The sequence below is a fragment of the Cavia porcellus genome, unplaced genomic scaffold (genome assembly GCF_034190915.1).
Source record: "Cavia porcellus strain 051 isolate PalLab524CR breed Dunkin Hartley unplaced genomic scaffold, mCavPor4.1 scaffold_13, whole genome shotgun sequence".
In the NCBI taxonomy this organism is placed as follows: domain Eukaryota; kingdom Metazoa; phylum Chordata; class Mammalia; order Rodentia; family Caviidae; genus Cavia; species Cavia porcellus.
Window position 1 is genome coordinate 51980911 of NW_026947496.1, and position 15161 is coordinate 51996071.

Sequence of the window (15161 nt, forward strand, 5' to 3'; positions counted from 1 at the left end):
TAGCTAGGGAAATCACCTTTCTCACAGAACAAATCAATTTTAAAATCAGTCATATGAATTAAAACTTCTGTTAACCAAAAGAATGGATCTGCAACTCTACTCATCAATCAGAACCAGCAGGAACCTCCCAAGGCTGACTCCACAGCAGCTACGCACGCCCAGGAGCAGTGCTGGTCTGAGTCCAGGATCTGCTTTTCCATATGCTTCCTGTGCCAGCACCATGGGAAAGGAAGCCTCTCACAATGCCCAGCTTTGATCTTCAAGGCCGCAGGAGACGTCCTAATGGGCTCCTATTTGAGGCTTTTCCAACCCCACAGTCTTAATTATTTAGAGACAGAGGCTGAGGTGTTATTATGGAAATTAAATGCTAAGAGACTTCTTCCATGCAGGTGAGGAAAAGAAGAGGTGTGAAATTCTCTACTTTGTACAAGATGGGTCTTTTTCTGCCGAAAATCGCATTTGCTTTATACATAGAGAATAGCGATAGTATTAGCTGCCTATTTATTTTAGTGGTGATTTAGATTTTTAAATATCACTTTTGTGAATTTATATATATATCACTAAGAAGTGTGAAAGGAACTCAAACAATGACTGACTCACATCAAAAACTAAAAGTGAGACGTTTACCTTCAGTCCTGGATTACAGGCAGAAGCAGGAAGCTGGCATAAATTGTATCTTGTTAATTTATGAGAAGAGGAGAAATAATACCTACCTTGTATGGGCAATGTGAGTCCTTCTTGCAGATGGTGGCAACATGCCTGTTGTTGTGCAAAAAGAAGGGAATGTGTTCCTCTGGCAGGCGGATGCTGGCGTAGTCATACAGGGGCTCTCCTGGCATGGGGTCGGCCTCGGGATAAGCCTCATCTTGGCCACTCAGTGGAATGTCATGAAGTAAGATTCCCAAGATAAGCAGTATTAACATAGCAACCTCGAACCTAGAGATCAAATTGGACACACCTTTGTTAAGAAATTGCATTTAAAAGTTCAAGAAAATAGCAAGCACTACGCATAATTACAATGTACTTTGCTACATCACTGGGTGGTGTTCTTTACTCGTCAACTATTTAATATCTGCTGTGTGATAGGCACTGTATATTCAAGCATGCGAGAGTAAAATGTGCTACGCTACATATATTTCTTTGACATTTTTTTGAGTTGGTTCCTCAGACGAACTGCAGGCCTCTGCAGGCACTGGAATAGCTCTGAAAAGTTTGTAATAAGAGATTTGCAATTACCTCCATCTGGAAACACTGCATGCAGGCACAGTTTCCCTATCTACAAAAAATTGAGGGTCTGACACCTGGCCAAAAGGTGGGTGGGCACCATATCCTAGGCATTCTAAGTGCCCCCAATATAGCCAGGAAGTGCAATGTGAACTAAATTCACTGCCTTTGGGAAACACAGTGATACTGGTAGGTATAGTGATACTGTGTGTTAATTACTATGACTCGGAAACTCTAGGAGTAAAATCAAGCAGTCTGCCTCAAAGGCTGTGACAGTCCTTACACTACCTGCCTTCACACTGTGAAAAGTGGTGATGATGGTGAATCTCACTACCTTTCCAACTCACCCCAGAAAAGTCAAATTTCTCCAATATATTCCAGACCATAATCATGCTTTCTCAGTTCACTGTAGTGGTATCTCTGCTTAGGGATTTTTGTTTGTGTTTTGAATTTTCTTTCTACTGAATGATAGAACCATTAAATACAAGATGGTGCTCAGTAGGGGCTGGGGATTTAGCTCAGCAGCATAAGCGCTTACAAGCAGGCAGTGGTGAGTTCGATCCCCGGTACCAATAAAAAGGAAAAAGAAAAAAAAAAAAAAAAAAAAAGATGGTGCTCAGTAAGGTTTGCTGTGTGCTAGGCTAGACAAGATCACACAACTTTCAAAATCAGTGTTCACTGAAACAGGTTTTTAGAAGTAGACTGCCGTGTTCACCAAACCTCAAGTTCCAAGGTCCTGGGATCATAACTAGAGAGTAGGGAAGCCAAGTAAAAAACACTTTCCCGGGGCTGGGGATTTAGCTCAGCGGCATAAGCGCCTGCCTTGAAAGTAGGCAGTCGTGAGTTCCATCCCTGGTACCAATAAAAAGGAAAAAGACAAAAAAAAAAAAAAAAACCACTTTCCCCTTCTGGAGCTGTAAATACCCAGGCTTTTCATTCAAGCGGCCCTGTGGCGTCTGTTATCTGTTGCAAATCTGATCTGAATCAACACTTTTAGTTGGGGCAGTAAATTGACAGCAATTTTATAAAACTTAAAAGTATATATTAACAGAAGCTGGATATGGTGCTGCATGCCTGAAATCTCAGTACTCTGGAAGGCTGAGGCAAGAGGACTCCAAACCCAGCCTGGGCAACCTAGTGAATCAGAAAGACACTGTCTCAAATTAAAAAAAAAAAAAAAAAAAAATTTAAAAACAGTTGGAGATGTTACTCAACGTGAAGGCCCTGAGTTAAACTACCACAAAATACCAGTACCAGTATCACAAAATAAACAAGTCTAAATATATATTTAACAATACACATATATAATATATGCAAGACTGTACTGGTAATGAAAATACTTACCTCTTTAATCTTCAGAACCACCCAGAAGTTGTTGAAGTTTCCGGCATCTAAAACCTGTCAGAAATAAAATATACTACTTTAGATGCATACTAAAGTATACTTTTATCATTCGAGTAGTATTTGGATTTAAAGGAAATAATAAGAGTGAAAAATCATTTAATGTGCAACTGCCTGACCAGAGGGTCTGCTCAGAACTCTTTCTCTTCTCCAATGAATACCACACCTCTCAAAGCAAAGCCAGCGCGGCCCTCCCCACAGCAACTCCAAGACAATTCTAAGAGTGAGCAGGAAGGAGATGGCCCACCCCATGCCGCCATCAACAGTGCCAGCCAACAGGTCACTTAGGACAGAAAACTGCCGCCTCAGTAACGCTGTCCAGTCTCTCCCTGACTGTCCTCTCCTGGGGCTCGCTCTCCCTGTAACACATAAGCCATGGCCACAAGCAGTCCTGAACTGTGCTTATCCAAGTCCAACGCCTTGGAGCGAGCTCTGGCTTTCCCTAAACTCACCCATCCACCGAGAAGAAGCAACACTTTGCAGGAGGAAAACCAAACACGCAGATCAAACACATAGCTTCTGCGCAGGCACGTACCCACTTGCATGAGCTGGATAGGGTGGTGGCTGGCGCTGAAAGTACAACCCCGGGGCCTGGCAGACAGCCCTGGATGCTGAGTCCTCTCGCAAGGCCTCGCAGCGATGGTTGGATGCACAGCTACAGACACGCAAGATTCGAGGTCTCTCTTATGCTACGCTTTCCTTACACACAAAACAGCTGGGCGCATTCCGCTCTTGGACCGCTTGACTGGATTTCCACAAGCCTAAAAAATAAAAGGAAAACTCTGAAAGATGACGAAACCTGGGTTGACAGGGACTCAGTGGGTGAGGCAATGCTCTGAGACAGAGCTTGAGAAAACAGTGACAAATGTAAAGTTATGCACATCTGAGACGCAATGAAACCTACACGGCTGGCCTTCCCGTGTGTCACAAGCCCGCGGTAGGTGCAAGGCAGAGGTCTCAGACAAGAATGGGCTGCAGCCAAGGCAGAGGTCCCTGCTGTCTACCACTCGATCTGAGCGGCGGGCTCGGATGCTGCATGAGGGTTCGCAGCCCCAGGCAAGCTCCAGCCGGCACTGCTCCGAGACAAGAGAACCCCGGGCCACACACTTCCCCGGGGCCAGGTGCGCCTGGAGGTCCTTCGGGAGGAGCTCCGCCCCGGCGGGAAACAAGGCCAGCGGGACCCGGGCCGCAAACTGCTGCGGGCACCGGGAAGGTCTGGGAGCGCGGCCCAGGAGGGCCAGGACCGGTCGCCTGACGCCCGCGTCCACGGCCCGCAGCGGACAGCAGCAGGACGCTGGCAGAGTCCGAGGATGGCAACAGCCCTCCGCCGAGCGGCGCGGGGAGCGGGCACGGCGCGCAGGGCCGGGAGGGAGCACAGCGCGCGGCCGCGGCGGGAGAGGGGCGCGCGGCTCCGCGCTCCGGGTCGCGGGGCAGGCCCACCTGGTGCCGGCGGCGGCGGAGAGGCGGAGGCTGCTCGGGAGGAGGCGTCGTCATAACCGGCTACTGCGGCTCACCGGAAACCTCGGAGCTGCAGGCGGGCCAGGGGGCGCCAGGGAGCAGCCGGGACACCTCGCCAGCCGGCCGGCAGGCAGAGGCTGTGCTCCGGCGGGGCAGGGCCGCGGGGCCGGGCACCCCGACCTGAGGGCGCCGTCGCTCTCCGTGCGTGCCCTCTAGCGTTACAGCGCCAGCTGACTCCGCTCCCCGCCGAGGCAGAAGGCGGTAAAGCCGTGAACTCCGTCTCCATCTCAGCAAGAAAGCGCCAAAGCGCTTAAAGGACACCGTGATCCGACGGCTGGAAGAGCGAACTCTCTTTTGCCCTCCTTCTGCATTGTTACATGGAGGGAAACTTTGCTCTTTTCTCCTTCCCGGTATTAGTTGTCCTGACTTTCTAATACAGAGACCGGACATAGTTAACAGAAGGCACTTTCAGGTGCTGAGACTACTTTGGAGCCTACACGGTTTTTACAAGTAGGCTACTTTTACCTCGCAGTAAATTCACCAAGTTCAAGTGGTGCTATGTGAAGTTTAGTTTTTATGCTTTTGTTATTTTATCATTACTTCTAGTATAACTCCTTCCTTCTATTATCTTGGTTATCTGACTGCCTACCCCTCTACCCTTTTCTACTCTCTGCGTCTTTCAGCTCCAGCATTTGACCTGGAGTACCCGGGAGTTAAGCATTAAATACTAATTCAACTTGCCCTCAAAATAAACGTGCTCACACAGACCATATGCCACGATTAATGTGATCATAAAGAAGTTCACATTTATTCTCAAAGTCTTACTGAAATAATTGTTCTAAATGCTCTGTTACAATTTCTACAAGTTCTAATAGTAATCTGCTAAATTCAGGTTACTTGAAACTTTTTCAACAGCAAATCATACATGGGTATTTAACTCGTACAAGGCATTTACAGTGTTAGTCCATTATTCTTTATTTTAAAAAGGAACTTTGCCTCCAAGACAACCATTGCTCTATTATATTATGCTTTCCCCACCTGTACCAATAATAGCTGTATTATTATTTTGGTTCAGTGCTGGGACTGAACACCCTGGTCCAGGGCAGCAATTTTTAAAAATGCTTTCCTAGCCCATTTGTTACTATCACATTTTTGTTATGTATAGGAAGTGTACTTTTATATGTTATTGTATTATTGTCATTTTAAAATGATTTTTAAGCCCATCTTGGAGTACACCTGTAATCATACCACTCTGGGGGAGGCTGAAGCAGGAAGACTAACAACCTCAAGTCCTTCCTGTTCAAGTTGGCAATTCAGTGAGACCCTTTCTCAAGGTGAAAAACAAAAAGGGATTGAGGATGTAACTCAGTGGGAAAGCCCTGGGTTCACTGCCTGTACCACAAATACTTTCCAGCAAGAAGAAATTCATTAAATAACTGGTACAGTAGCTATTTCTGTAACAAATACCTCATATCATCAGTTTACAAAGCAAGTGTATTGGACTGTTTTAAAGGTTTCTGTCCATTGCCTCTAGCTGTAGTGAGACACCACAGGTAGGAGGTATAGGGTGAGGCAAAGCCACTCACCTCACGGAGGGTAAGTGTTACGGTTTGTGGGGAGGGTTTTGGGAGGCAGCTGAATCTAGTTTGATTTGGGGGTTCAAAGCAGGGATTAAAGGTGTGCCCCAGTGTAGGGCACAGAGTCAATGTACACCGTAATGGACACAAGGAGTTTCGTCTCTCTCCCTTGTTGCTTTTGCTGTCTTCCACAGCCATGAATCGCTGCCCCTCTGCCTTGGAGCCAGCTGATATGGGCTGAAACCTCTACAAACTATGAGGTAAATAAACCTTCCCCCTTTAACTCTGTCAAGTATTTTGTCTCAGTAATGAGCAAAAACTAAGACAGGAAGGGAGGAAGGAAACCGCTGGGACAATCTCTTCCTTGACTGGAAGACCTGACTTCCTACGAGGTCCCACTTTCTTCAGTTTCTATCCTCTCTTGATAGTGCCTCACCGGGGACCAATGCTACAACATGAAAACTTTTATGGGGCATTCTAGATCCGCCCTACACCATAGGCTTTATCCACACAACACTGCTGACCTATGCAGGTGTGAAAAGAACTTACATTACAGGCACTATTACTGAGGATGTGTAATACGTATCACTCATCTAAGAAAGAAGGGAAGGACAAATATATACACACATGCACTTACTGGTATTATACAAATGGAAGAATGTTTAAAATGTATGTCAGAAAGAGGAAAGAAGAAAGATGTAACTTTGGTGAATATATTTCATATAGAGGTCGCTTTGGGATCATGTAAATGTATCATAAAACAAAAAATTTTAAGAAACAGTCCTTGAAAATTGAAAGTAAAATGAAGCTAAGTGAACCTAAATGCTACCCAACTGTGTAACACCCAGAAGAACTCACCCAAATGACTCTGAAACACAATTTGTATTTCCTTAATAGGACATATCCTTAGAATTGGAGGCATTACCAAAAAAAAAAAAAAAAAAAAAAAAAACCTTTAGGCTATTTTTAATAACTAAATTCATAAAAAAAAGATTTGTATTGTGGAATAAGCAAAGAAGATTAAGCTGATATCTTTGAAGCAGCAATAGAAAAGTTTGATGAAGTCATAAACACCTTGTAGTTCTGAATTGCAAGTCTCGATGTAAATTAAATTTTATCTACAATAACAAATCTCTCCAACACAGTCTATTGCAAGGCCAGGATACAACCTACCCAAAAGCACACAGCATACTCTGCACCCAACTGTGATCTTTATAAGCCATTTCCCACTAAAAGAAATACACAGTTCATAGAAAAAGGGACAATCTCAGGTGTGTAGATGTACAAGATAAACCTGAAACACCTCATTTCAAAAACTAGGGAATGCTGGACTAGGGATTTAGCTCAGCGGCATAAGCACCTGCCTTGCAGATGTGTGGTCATGAGTTCGATCCCCGGTACCGATTAAAAAAAGAAAAAAAAAAAATATTCGTGTCTCAAACTAGGGAGTGCCAAGTGTGGTGGAGCACACCTGTAACTCTAGTACTTGGGAAGCTGATGGAGGATTGCTGTGAGTTCCAGGTCGGCTTAGACTACATAGTAAGACCTTGTGGTGTGGGAGGGCCAGGGAGCAATCACAGGCTATGAGCATCATATCCATAGCATTTAGGAGCAGGGTGGGTGGCATATGCCTGTAATCTCAGTGCTCTAGGAGGTCCAGGCAAAATGAAGAAAAGTTCGAGCCCAACCTAGGCAATTTAGTAAGACCCTACCTTAAAAAATAAAAAAAGCAGGGGCTGGGGATTTAGCTCAGCGGCATAAGCACCTGCCTTGCAAGCAGGCAGTCATGAGTTCGATCCTCAGTAACTGATAAAAATGAAAAAGACAAAAAATAAAATAAAATAAAAAAACAAATAAAAAAGTGCTGAGGATATACCTCATCGTGGAGGCCCCAGGATTCAATCCCTAGTACTAAAAAAAAAAAAAATCCTCAGGAACCAATCTGCCCAAAGAGAAATTTTTTGTTGTTTTTAGAAACAGGGTCTTGCTACAATAGGATAATTTAAAACACCAATAAAGGTAATTGTAATGACTGAAGCAAAAATATGTTTTAAAAATTATATTAAAAGATAACAACAATCATATATGCCAAGACTATTAGTCAGTTTTGATGACAGAAGGTAACCAACTTTATTTGGAAAACTGGTTAGTAAAGGTAAAGAATCATGCATATTTATCCTGCCTTTCCTATAGGAATTGTAATGAAAATAATCAAATAGTTGAGATAAAGTTTCTTCTTAAAAAACATTCTACTGTGAAATAAGGGCATGACAAACTAGATCATCATGCTACAAATTATGACTAGGTTTAAGAGAAGATCATCAGTGACAACTTTATCACAAAAGGACAGGCTATCTAACATCACTGATCTCCTGCTGGAAAAATATAACTCTATTTAATGAGTATTTTTATCAAAAACAATTGCCTTTAGATCCAAATACAGGAGAACTCATTAAACAAGCACAGGCAAGCATGCAATTGGCAGCAATACAGATGTAGGAAGGGAAGTTCTGCTTGACTCAGTTTCTTCTTCAAATACAAGAATTAAAAGTGACAGAGAAAGGAACCTATAAAGTGCAAGAGATTAGAAAGCTACATCAATCACAATGAGTAAACATTTGGATCCTAATTTTAAAATGAACTTCTAGGGCCTGGGATGTAGCTCACTGGCATAAGTGCCTGTCTGGCAAGCACAAGGGCCAGTTTGATTCCCAGTAAAAAAAAAAAAAAAAAAAAAAACTTCTAAAAAGTGTTAAGACAGTGGGAAAATATATTGACTGAATATTCAGTATCAGGCATTAAGTTAATTTTTAGGTGTGATACTAGTGGTTTTTTAAATTCTTAAATTTTAAATTCTTAAATGGTTAAACGTATGTCTAAGTCAGTCAAAATAATCAGTATAGGGTTGCAAGAGAAGGTATAAATGAGGTATAAATGAAACAGGCCAAGCTTGTAACTACTGAACACCACTGAAGGTGGGTAGTGACTATCGGCATATTCATAATCCTGGTCTCTACTTTTGTGTACTTGTGAAATTTCTGCATAATCAGAATTTAAGCACTGCACCAAAAGTGTGGTTAAATGTGACATAAATTCATGGCTACAATACACTTTAGCTCATAAAGAGTGCTAGCAAAATGCTGAACTATCAACAGAATACTGTTTACTAGCTCTCTGACACATCTGTGTACATCATTATTAAAAGTAAACAGACAGAAACCAAGTATGGTGATACACAGGTGTAGTCCCAGCACTCAGGAGGCTGAGGCAGAAGGATCGCCAGAAGGCTCTCCTGAGCTACATATAAAAAGACTGGCTCAAACACACATACACACAGATAAAACTTATAAAGCTTAGTAAAATATAAGCAATATGAATAAAGATAAGAGTATCTGTTATTATTTAAATAGAGAACTGTTCGAATACTTTGAAAAGAATTCTCGGTATTAAGGTTTTAAATTTAAAAATTAAATTTTTTTTAAATTTCTTTTTTATCGGTACCGGGGATCGAACTCACCACCACACACTTGCAAGGCAGGTGCTTATGCCGCTGAGCTAAATCCCCAGCCCCTAAAAATTAATTTTTAAAATCAGGTTTCTCAATATTCATCTTCATTACAGAAAATAGGCCCTAATACTCAATAATATTAACTCAGAAAAATGTCGCCTTATTTCCTTAAAATGGGTTCCAAAATTATACAAGCTGTATGGTTTTCATAAAACAATACTATCTGATTTATTGGTATTCACTACTCTAAATTGTTAAAAATAAATACATTATTGCTATTTTAAAGTCTTTATTAAAATTAAATTCATGCTTATGTACATTATCTTTCAGTTAGAATTAAAATATTATCAATCTACAATTTAAATACTTTTAGCCCTTTACAAATATGATTAAGGTTTTTATAGTTTAAAACTGACCTACAACAGGGAAAGTTAGATCAATTTTTGTTTATATAAAAATGATATACTAGAACATAAATTATACATCCTAAACAGTAGTAAAATAAAACATCTATAGCCTTGTTTTTCTGCTAGTATTTTCCAAGTACCAAAAGGTTTTTAATAAAGCATTCAAATAAACTTTAAATAAATCAAACGCTACCCATTTTCCTGTACATTCATTTACTTAACTGCAAAAATTCACATTCTGTAAGTCAGAAATTATCTACACTTATAGTATCTTAAATCACAAGATAGGTCTATTTCATACATTCTACATGCTAACAACTGTATAATTACAACTGTTAAAGAGGCAAAAGAAAAGAAAAAAATGTAGTCTCTACTCCTCCTCCCAAAACCTGAAAGGGTACTTAATGATCTGCACATCACCAAACAATGTTCATGCCTCTTTCACTGTTTTTTTAATAGTCTTAATATTCTCCAGTATTAAACAAAAATCATTTATAGCTTTTTTGTTTTCTTTCAATAATAGAAACATTTATTTGTAAACTACTTTTAATCTATTAAAACGTGAATATTATTTTACTAGGATATGGATAGAGAAGTTTTAATGACAAATAGCAATCAATATTTAACGTATTCTGCCACGTTTTTCAGAAAAAATGATTCAGTATCCCTTTCTCACTTATTGGGAGATCTGTTTCATAAAATAAGATCTATGTGACTATCAGCTGTTAATTTGTATTTAGAATATATAATGCATGGCTTTTATGCATGTAAAATGAGTGTGGTGGCCCATGCCTATAATCCCAGCACTTGGGAGGCTGAGGCAGAAAGATCACTGCAAGTTCAAGGCCAGACTGGACTACATACTGGGACCATGTTATCAAAAGAACCAAAAAAAAAGTCAAAAACATTTTAAATTTAAAGTGAACTGGTTTTACTAATGTTAATGCGTAGTAAGAAAAATACTTCATGTTACAAGAATGAAAGGTGAAGGAAAGACTTCTGTTTCAACCTTTTCTCAGCATTGGTTTCTTTTTAACTAATAGATGTTTTAAAGGAACTATGTCATAAATCCTAAATTCCTAGTTTGCAAGCTAAGTTTCTTGTATTTTCTAATTTTGCACATTTCTTACTGCTGTCAATCCAGTCATTCTACCCCTGAATAATTAAAAGCAGGCGACACAAAGTGATTAGACTGGTTTTTAGCACTAAAATATAGAAAATTAATTTTATGAATTTGACTTTCACTGAAAGGATATTTATTAATGCTATAAATCAGCACTCCAATGACAGAAATATTGCCTCTGGAATATAAAAAGAACAAAAATAGGTCACTTGAATTATTCTGAAAAACCTCTAGATCCTTCAAGAAGTCTTATTTATAGCTATATTCTGAAGTACTATTGCCTAAAATTTTAACTTAATTTTTATTTATTAAACTTTAAAAAATCGAACTTTTTAATTACAAGTATAGTAATCCCTCCTCATCTACGGGAGATACGTTCCAAGACCTCAGTGTATGTCTGAAACCATGGATAGTTAAAAACTGTATGTTCAACAGGATCTTTCACCTTCTTAGCCAGACATGGTAGTATAGTAGGAGGCAGAAGGAGCAGAACCACAAATTCAAGCCCACGAGTACCTTGAAGAATTATCAAGACCTTATCGCTAAAAGAAAAAAAACTGGGGTGAGGGAGCCAGCCCAGTGCAAAAGCTGTGAGTTCAATCTCCAATATTTAAAAAAAGCCTTCTCACTTAAAGGAACCACTTCACAGTTTCTCTACTCTTGCGCTTTGGAGTCATTAAGTAAAATAACGATTATAATACTGCGGTTCTGTGAAAATCAATTTTATAACTGACAGGGCTACTAAGTATCTACCCAAGGAATGTGGGTGTAATAGACAAAGGAATGATTCATGTCCCAGAAGGAATGGAGCAAAAACAGCAAGATTTCACTGCACTACCCAGGGTGGTGCACAATTTAAAAGTTAAGAATTGTTTATTTCTGGAATTTTCACTTATTCTTTTTACATTGTGGCTCTGACTAACTGAAACCATAGAAACTAAAACCACAGATAAGGAGGGAATGTTATAAAGGCAGTTAAATAACCTTCAGTAATAAAAATGCATCAAAATATTTTACAAATGGTAGTTAACTTTTGAACAAAGTAGTATTTGGGGAAGAAGGCATAGGTATTTTTTAAGCTAATCCACATTATTTTTTGTTTTGCTTTGTTTAAAGCTTTAAGAAAAAAAATGAGTCAGTCATGGTGGTAGACACCTATAATCCCAGCATTTGGGAGACTGAAGCAGGAGGACTGCCACAAGGGTGGCCAGCATGGGCTACACAATGAATTCAAGGTTCATCACTATACAGATTCTGTCTCAAAAAGACAAATTTCATAAAATTGTAAATGTTAAATTTATATTACCTCATAATTTTTATAATTTGTTATGAATATTCCGTAATATCATTTAACCTGTGAAAAATGACTTTATAAAATGTGAACATTTTTAAAGAGCAAATTATGTTATTTTGTTACTTTTGGTTCCTTTTGTAAGACAGTACCTCTTCAATGTTTCTTAAGGATTACTGATTCCATCACACATTACAGTAAGTAAAAATTTCTACTATCCAATTATGCCTGCATAATTTTTCTTGGATAGGTTCTAAAAGACACCAAAAACTTGTTCCCAGTTATGGAAGATGAGTGAAGTAAATTTTCAAGTCAAAGAAATTTTTAAATGTTTGAATTATTCACTCCTTATATTTCCGATAGTATCAATGTGACTTTTACTTTTAAAGTAAGAGAATGGATTAAATTTTAATAAACAGAGGTTTAATGCTTTTTTTACCCGAATACTTAAAACATTTGCAATGAGTAGTAATAGGCTGAAGTGTAAAAGATTCCAAAATATCAATGTTAGTATTAACTCTTTAAATGTTCTCAAAATATACAAACACATATAAATTATAGATACAATTACTTATATATCTACAATAATATATAAACACCACTCTCCTTCCCTAGCCATATTTATACACTGATAAAGTAATAAATCTTTGTGCTATATTCAAGGCAAAAATGAGAGGCTTTGAAAAATAAATCTTTAAGGAATAGTTTCAAAAATAAAGTCCAAATATTGCACAAAATAATTTAACTGAAAATATTACTATACTGTAAATCAAGTTTTAAAAAGTTTTTGTACTCTATGGCAAATTCCATTTTTACTTCTATAAAAGAATTTATTGGAAGTCTATGTTGAGATATTATATGTTTACATTCACTCTGATAGGAATTCAATGTTCAGAAGTTAACTGAGCCTCTGTAAGAGTTCATCTATTTGAGTCTTATACATATTTTTTACATCTTCAAGATCTAATCGAAGTTCTTCTGCTTCTTCTGCTTTTTCTCCATACATCTGCAAAATAGTGTTGTATCTTTGATCCAAATCCTGAAAAATACATTTACAATTTTTGAAATGATTATACAAAACCCATCTTCAGCTATCATAAGTCAACAACAATCTAAGGGAATAAATGTATACACTCCTCTTTTAAAAATTAGACTCATTTATGTATTGTAAACGTGTTAATAAAAAATTTTTAAAAACCTCACAACTGTGTTCAAATAAGTAACAAAAAAATTTTAAATACCTAAATAGCTGTAAATTGTACCCATCTCTCTCCACTAAATGTATAATTCTCCCACATGTATGACACAGTCTCCTCTTTTCCATTAATCTAACCACATTTGATGAAATTTTAGTCTTTGTGTTTCCTTGTGGTTTTGTGCACTTGTATGTAGGTATGTGGCACTGGGGATTGGAACCTTAAGTCTTCACACTAAGCTACATCACTATCCCTCTCCATTAGGGATGGTATCTCAGTTCATGAACTTGATTCTTCCCACGATTCTGGTCACAAATTAAGTTGGACCAGAACCTGATCACATTCAGTGGTTAGGTTCAATGTGGAACTCTGATTTGGTTCTCATCTAATTCGGTTTGCAATCAGAATTGTGGAGAGAATTGGATTTGTGAACTGAGGTACCACTGTATTTTTTATTTTGAGACAGAGTCTCACTAAGTTGTTGAATCATCCATGCTGGGTTCAAATTTTCCATCCTCCTGCTTCAGCTTGCCAGTGTTGGTAGTACAGGTATGTACTACCAAGTCCAGCTTCATTATGGTTTAAGTATTACCTGATACTTAGGGCACATCATAAGTCAAAAAACACGCATTCTTTTTTTGTGTGTGTCTTTTTAGACAGGGTCTCACTAAGCAATTCAGGCTGGCCTTGGGCTTACTTTGGAGCACAGATTGCTCTCGAACTCACAACAATCCTCCTGCCTGAGCTTCCCAAGTACTAGGATTATAGGAGTGCACCACCAAGCCCAGGTTAAAAATATACATTCTTATTTGTGGCTTAGAAGTCCTATAACCAAATATAATAATTGTGATGAAACATGTAACATCAACAATAAAATATTACTAAAAACATGCAAAGTACAGTTTTATTACAAACGAGTTTTGGTCAAATAAAATCTAGTTCTGTTCCTACATTAGAACTAATCATTTTTTGTGAAAAATCCTTTTAATGTATAATGACAAGAAAGACTCACCTCTGAAGTTTTTTTTTTTTTTTTTTTTGTCTTTTTCTTTTTTATCAGTACCAGGGATCGAACTCATGACTGCCTGCTTGCAAGGCAGGCGCTTATGCCGCTGAGCTAAATCCCCAGCCCTCCTCTGAAGTTCTTTACTCAATATTGATGCTCGAATTTTTTTTAAAAATCACAAAAATATATGTATGCACTTTACATAAACTAAAAATATGAGATTTAGTATAACTAGATTAAAATATATAAAATTCATCCTAAAGTGAGGAATACTTACTCTTAGTTGGATTCGAAGTTTGGGTATCTCCTTCACCTTTTCTTCAAGTTCATCATTTTGATTTGTTAATTTAACTAGCTCTTCAGCCATTATTGATCGGGTTTTTTCTAGATTACCAATTTCCAGCTGAGAATTATTACAAAAAGGTTTTTTATTAAAATACACCTTATAAATCTCACTAATATAAAAGTATTTTGTTATTCATGTGTTACTTCTGAAGAAATAGATATGTTAACATATAACTCTGAGTTAGGGTGCTGGGGAGTGAGATCCTCTGTTCCTAGATGTGTGTAACTCATATCCAGGTGGACAAAATGCATGGACGGGTCTGCTTGGGAATGAAGTACTGCCACTGCATTGCTTGTTCAATTTGCTCAGAATTCAGGTGGAATGAAGGGTGTCACTTACTGGACTCCAATATTTACTTGTATAGTACACTAATTTTTCTCATACCTGTAAATGTGCAATTTCTCCTTCCCTTAGCTTTAGTTGAGACTGCAGATTTTCAATAATGCTTGACCCTGCTCCCATCCTTACAGCATCATAAAGATTGGTGCCACTCGCTGATGCAGACATTGGTCCAAATGAGTGATCATAAGACTCATCCTATTTTGAAGAAAACAGAGCATTACCCAGTTTTCATAGATTATGTTTCCTAAGGCTCAAACAAAACAATTCTGTCAGTTCCTGCTT

At 38.6% G+C, this 15161-nt stretch overlaps 2 protein-coding genes across 6 annotated transcripts in view; both read right to left on the reverse strand.

Moving 5' to 3' along the window:
• Eogt (EGF domain specific O-linked N-acetylglucosamine transferase) overlaps positions 1-3696 on the reverse strand; it is a 35930-nt gene extending 32234 nt beyond the window's left edge. For 3 of the 5 annotated variants that reach the window (XM_063260230.1, XM_003473436.5, XM_013156511.3), the window contains exons 1-4: positions 3530-3696; positions 3161-3386; positions 2569-2622; positions 714-936 (exon numbers count right to left, since the gene is read on the reverse strand). In XM_063260230.1, coding sequence (XP_063116300.1) covers positions 714-865 — 152 coding nt within the window. In that variant the 5' untranslated portion in view covers positions 866-936; positions 2569-2622; positions 3161-3386; positions 3530-3696. Of the gene's footprint in view, positions 1-713; positions 937-2568; positions 2623-3077; positions 3103-3160; positions 3387-3529 lie in introns of those variants that run through there. The other 2 variants (XM_063260232.1, XM_063260229.1) reach the window with 2 other exon arrangements.
• A 4069-nt stretch (positions 3697-7765) lies between these two features.
• Tmf1 (TATA element modulatory factor 1) overlaps positions 7766-15161 on the reverse strand; it is a 32493-nt gene continuing 25097 nt past the window's right edge. Inside the window, exons 15-17 of the mRNA XM_003473438.5 lie at positions 14922-15074; positions 14469-14594; positions 7766-13028 (exon numbers count right to left, since the gene is read on the reverse strand). Of these exons, the coding sequence (XP_003473486.1) occupies positions 12888-13028; positions 14469-14594; positions 14922-15074 (420 nt within the window). The 3' untranslated portion in view covers positions 7766-12887. The remainder of the gene's footprint in view (positions 13029-14468; positions 14595-14921; positions 15075-15161) is intronic.